This window comes from Parasteatoda tepidariorum, chromosome 9 (genome assembly GCF_982258835.1).
Source record: "Parasteatoda tepidariorum strain Cologne lab strain chromosome 9, Ptep-v5.0, whole genome shotgun sequence".
Classification (NCBI taxonomy): Eukaryota; Metazoa; Arthropoda; class Arachnida; order Araneae; family Theridiidae; genus Parasteatoda; species Parasteatoda tepidariorum.
In genome coordinates this window covers 16,623,340-16,629,449 of record NC_141763.1, presented here as the reverse complement: position 1 = coordinate 16,629,449, position 6,110 = coordinate 16,623,340, and the positions used below count along the sequence as shown (strand labels likewise).

At 33.6% G+C, this 6,110-nt stretch overlaps 1 protein-coding gene across 1 annotated transcript; it reads right to left on the bottom strand.

The window, feature by feature from the left end:
- On the bottom strand, positions 1-2,853 carry LOC147803343 (uncharacterized). Its single transcript, XM_087150510.1, has 2 exons — positions 2,121-2,853; positions 1-2,060 (listed from the first exon to the last, which is right to left on the bottom strand). Exons 1-2 carry the CDS (start codon positions 2,851-2,853, stop codon positions 1-3), a joined length of 2,793 nt encoding a protein of 930 aa, XP_087006636.1.
- Positions 2,854-6,110: the final 3,257 nt, after the last annotated feature.

The following is a 6,110-nucleotide window of genomic DNA, read 5'->3' as shown; positions in this document are numbered from 1 at the left end:
TCAGTCATCGAGTTCTAAAGGATAAATAAGTTGTACTGGGCGTTTATATTCGCCGTTGGATTTGCGAATAAGTCCATCACGCCCTTGAAATACTTTTGTTATAATACCTATGTCCCATAATAGTTTTGATTTTGTGGTGCCCTCCATCATAACCACATCTCCCACTTTCAAACACTTTGTTTGGTTAGGAGAAGTAAAGTTGTGTGCAGATCTCAAATTAAACAAATAGCGCTCCTTCCAGCGCTTCCATAAATTAGCCAATAATGTAGCTTGGTATTCTTTTCTTTTTATAAGAATCTTTTTGGTAGATTCTCTATGGATGGTTTCTATGAAATGGGCTGGATACTCTGCCTTTTCTTTACCAGGGGTTAAAAATTGTGATGGGGTAAGAATTTCCGGTTCACCAATTTCGTTAGTGACGTAGGACAAGGGTCGAAGATTAACGATGGTTTCGATTTCAGTCAATATAGTGGTCATCTCTTCAAAATTTAAAAGAGCTTTTCGAAGTATTTTCTTTAGAGGCTCTTTGACACTTTTTACCAATCTTTCATAAAATCCTCCCCACCAAGGGGCAAGTTGGACGATGAATTTCCAGGATATTCTTTTAGCAGCAAGAAAGTTTTTGAATTCAGAATTTTCCAAAATATCAAATAATCTCTGAAGCTCTTTATCGGTACATTTAAAAGTCTTGGCGTTGTCGGAGTAGATTGTATGACAACCACCTCTTCTAGAGAGAAATCTTCTGAATGCGAGCAGAAAATTTGAAGTAGACAAGTCTGTGACTAATTCAAGATGTATTGCTCTCGTGACTGCGCATGTGAACAAGGCTATATATGATTTCTTTATTCCATTTTCACCCTTGATGTAGATTGGTCCGGCAAAATCAATTCCGCATACGGTAAAAGCAGGAGTTTCACTAATTCGATCTTTTGGAAGCTGTCCAGTCATTTGGGTAGAAGGCTTGGCTGTGTATCTGCGACAAATCAAACATTTCGAGACAACCTTTTTTACTAATTGTCTTCCTTTAGGCACCCAAAATCTTCTTCGAATTTGTACTAGAGTGCTCTCTACTCCAGAATGAAATACATTTTCGTGTTCTCGCTTGACAAGCAACTCTGCAAATTTAGACTGTCTTGGTATGATTATAGGCTTTTTCTCATCAAAGGAATAATTTCCTTCGTCTAATCTTCCTGTGATTCTCAGGATACCTTTTTCATCAAGATAAGGAGCTAAATTGAAAATAGTAGAAGAAGCTGGAATAGGCAAACTAGATTGGAGAGCTCGTATCTCACTTTCAAAGAATTTTGCTTGAGTAAGCTTTACTAGTATATCTTCAGCATTTCGGAGCTCTTCTGCAGTCAAAGTGTCCATATTCGGCTTAACTTTCTTTAAACAGTTCAAATATCGCACTACCCACGCTATGATTCTAACAACTTTTTCGAGATTGCTAAAGTTAGCGATATTTATCAACTCAAGTTCTTCACCATCTACACATTTCATAACGGTGACTTCATTTTTACGATACTCAATTTGTTCATCATTTTCTTTGAAGAGTTTCAATTTTGGCCACATTTCGGTCGGAAGGGACAACCAATGTGGCCCCTTCCACCAAATGTCGGAATTCTTCAATATACTCATGGAAGCACCTCTACTAATAAGATCGGCAGGATTGTCAATTCCGGGGCAGTGGAACCAGTCCTTAGGTTGAGTAATCTCTTGAATTTCTTCCAATCGGTTACGCACAAATTGTTTAAAACGAATGGCAGGAGTTTTTATCCAACAACACACAATAGAGGAATCGCACCAAAAGAAACTGTCACACGGAATTTTTATGGCTCTAGTAATAGTTCGAAATAATCTAGCAGAGAGGAGGGCACCTAGTAGCTCAAGTCGTGGTAATGTAATCATTTTGAGGGGAGCAATTCTACTTTTAGCTGAAACAAAACATGTAGAAATATGCCCATCACTAGTTTCTGATCTGATATATGCAACTGTACCATAACCCTTTAAGCTGGCGTCAGAGAAGATATGTAACTGTGAACTTATAATTTCTTTGTTACCTGCTTCGAAAAAATAATAACGCGGTATTTTCAAATCATTAAGTTCACCGAATTGTTTACATATTTCGCGCCACTGATTTTCCATATCTAAGGGTAGCTCTTGATCCCACTCCAATCCGCTTTTCCAAATGCTTTGAACTAGAGATTTTAGAAGCATTGTAAAGGGTCCCAAAAATCCTACTGGATCAAAAATACGCCCAATGATTTTCAAAATAAATCGTTTTGTTATTTGCCCTGTGTCTATCATTTTTAACAGATATTTGGACTCAAAGTAAAATAGATCTTTTTCAGGATCCCAACAAACTCCCAAAACTTTAAATGGAAAGCCTGATTGACCTAACGATTCCTTTTCATTCTGAACATCTATACCTGCATTCTTCCATAATTCACGTAATTTTTTATCATTTGTTTGAAACTTTCTCAATACCATGCCCGCATCCCGAAATATTTCAACACAATCAGAACTTATTTGAAATGCTGTATCTGTACTGTCACTTCCCCCTATGACGTCATCGACATATACCCTTTCATTTAGTAATTCATACGCAAGAGGCTTTGATTTTGCAAACTTTTTAATATGCTCTTTAATAGTAGCCGCTAAGAGAAAAGGGCTACAGTTGATACCAAATAGCACGCGGCAAAATCTATAAATTACTGTAGACGAATCATTATCGGGGTCATCTGACCAAAGAAATCTTGTGACATCTCGGTCTTCTACATTAATCCCTATTTGTAAGAAAACTTGTTGAACGTCCCCTATAAAAGCAATCTTGTTTTCCCGAAACGCTATCATAAGTTCATATATATCTGGGTATAAATTTGGCCCAATATACAAACAGTCGTTAAGAGACAATTCATTTTTTTTATGCGCGGAACCGTCAAATACAATCCTTAATTTGCTAGTTAGTTTATCGTTTCTTATAACCGCCCTATGAGGTAAATAACATTGTTTATAATTTTGGGGATCAGTGTTTTTAACTTTCTCAATTATCCCTTCATTTTCGTAAGTTTTTATAACTTTTTTATATTCTTCAAACAAGGATTTATCATTTTTAAATCTCCTCTTTAATTTGTCAAACCTCTCTGAAGCCAGCTCAAAGTTATCATTTAACAAATGTTTTGTATTTGGTCTCCAGAGAAGTCGCACACTATACCTATTATTTTCAAAATGCAAATCAGAATTAAAACCTTTTAACAATTTACTTTTATTATCAACATTTTCTTCGTTCATAGTATTTATTCCTAATCCTTCAAGGTTCCAAAACAAAGAATAATCAACATCAGATATTATAGTATTGTTTACAATCCTACTTAATTGGCAATTATTCATGAATCTCCCTTGAACCACAAAACCAAATAAACTATCAGTTGCAACGAGCCCTTTTCCCAGCCTCAAAGACGTATCAGAGATTACGTCATGTAGGAAATCGGCGCCGATCAAAATGTCTATATCAGCAATTTCTCCGGTATCCGAAAGAAAAATATTATTTTTCCTTGCTAAATGTTTAATTTTCTCATGGGGTGCGGCTATTTTCCCACACGTTATTTTTTCTACTACAAATGCTTCAATGCAAACATTTAATTTTTTATCGTTTTTGTTCTGAAGATTCACTTTTACTAAATCATAAGAACACCCCTTGGAATTTTTTTCTCCAAAACCGAAAACATGCAACCGTTCAGTTTTAATGGTCCTGAGGTTCAACTCATTACAAATATCCCGTTTCAAAAAACTGCGATGGCTACCAGAGTCAAATAAAATTCTAACCAACTTCTTTACATTACCATAAATCAAATACGCTAAAGAAGTCTGTAAATAAATCATTTCATTTTGTTTTCGTTTCGAAACACATGAAGCGGTAACGGATGCCAAAGTATCGTTTTTCTCTTTCGACTCATTATTTATTGCTGATTTATCACAAATTAATTCGCTATGCGGTTTCTTACATAATGTGCAAATACATTTATTCCAACATTTTTTGGATGTGTGATATTTCTTTAAGCACCGGAAACAGCGAAATTGATCTTTCAGCGTTTGTTTTTTTTCTTCGATGGTCAGAGAACAATCTTTCGATTCGTGATTTTTGGAATTACAAAACAAACAAAATATGTTGTTAGATGCCGAAACTAATGCCGAGGAAGATGAGAACTTCCGATTATAATTATGTTTACTATGGCTCTCCGACCTTTGCTGTGTTTCGAAATGAACACTTAGTTTTTTAGAACTATTAGACAACACATGTGAGGCTTCTCTACATTCTACCTCTTTTCTAATAAATGAAATTAGTTCATCAATATCAAAATCTACACTTGATTTTCTATTTTTATTATAATCTAAATTTAAATCCTCTGGTAGCTTTTGTAAAATAAGAGGACAGAGTAAATTACCATAACTACCTTTTGTTACATTCATTGATTGCAAACTGCGAATGTGGATTTCACATTCGTCATAGAACTTACGTAGAGCTTTAATATCATATGAATTTCTTACAGAATTAATTGATAAAAGTTTATTCATATGACTACTAATAATTAAATCTTGCCTACCAAATCTTTCAGTTAGCAACTTAATAGAAGAATCATAATTACTTTCAGTTAATGAGAATCCAGAAATTACACTTAAAGCAACTCCCCCTAAATACATCTTAAGATAATTAAATTTATCAATTTTTTTTAAGACTCTCATTACTATGCATAGCTATGTTATAGCTATTCCAAAAACTGTGCCACTCACAGGCATCACCAAAAAATTTGTTTATCTCCAATTTAGGTAATTTATCGTTAGCAACGTGCGAGATATTTCTATAAGTTATATTTTCTTGTAAATTATTACTACCACTATTGGCCGTTACTTCCTGTCTTGTAGTCTGGCATTTCAGTAAATATCTTTCAATTTTGCCTTTATAAGCCACTACTCGATCTTGATACTCTTGACTTTGTATGATTTCACTCTCTAATTCATCGTTTTTATCAAAATAATTTTCAATTTTCAAATCAAGATCCTTTAAAGTTTCGTTTTTTTCATTTAACTGATTTAGTGAATCACACAAGGTCTCATCAGGAAGTATTTCTAATAAAAATTTATCAATTTTATTTATTAATTTTGTAATCAGCTGTCTGATTACTGCTCTTTTGGACTTTAATTTTTCAAAATCATCCATTATAAACAGCTCGCACGTTACTATAATAAATACAATACAATTAATACAATAAAATATTAAAATAAATTACCGACTTAAGGGAGACCAAAACAAAACAAATGTTAACTTACATTTCATGCAGGTGGCCTATTTTTCGGCCGGTGTAGCACCATGATTCGAATTCTACAATAATTACACAAATTGTAATAATAAAAAGGATTTTATTTCATTGTGGTTCAGTGGTTAAATCCAAACTGAAACTTAAGAAGTGAAGAAAAAAATAATAAGAAATTGTTTGCGCTCAGCGCCATCTGTTATTATAAATCCTCAACAGTAATGGAACTATTTTTTGATTAATATAGCGACAGTAATGATACGGACAGTGATTGTAATTTAGGTTCTCAAGCTACTTACCGTATACTCTTTATTCGTCTGGAAAACTATGCCCCTTCCATTAAATTGAAATAAATGTAAGTAGTGAATATTGTTTATCATTAGACAATTATTTTGCAAAAGTTTTTTTCATTTAAAGTGTAAGTACAACCTAAATTATTCTTAATTCTAAAAAGTCACCTAATTTAGCGATTAAAAGCGCTATTTGGCAAAACCATTAAAAAATGATGTAAATAGACTGCCGTAGCTGTGATAAAATTAGCACTTAAAGTATAGTATTATTTTAGAGTGTATAACGATAAACCTATTTCGGAAAATAACTTTTGAATCTTAAGAGGTAAAAATGCTTTCTTTTTTTCTCTCATTATTTTATCTTATCCAACGTTGTGAAAGTGCTGACGAATTTCAAAAGGTTAAGCCGAGGAAATCTTCGTGAAAAATATTTTAATCCTTTTTTTTTGCAGCTGTCATGATCTGTGGCAAATATCAATGTAAGTAAACAGATGACAATGGTCGTGTA

Coding starts and splice junctions, on each gene's coding strand:
- LOC147803343 (XM_087150510.1), bottom strand. CDS start 2,853: ATGATAGCGTTTCGGGAAAACAAGATTGCTTTTATAGGGGACGTTCAA. Junction 2,061..2,120: donor AAATCAGTGGCGCGAAATAT/GTAAACAATTCG, acceptor TTTTCGAAGCAG/GTAACAAAGAAATTATAAGT.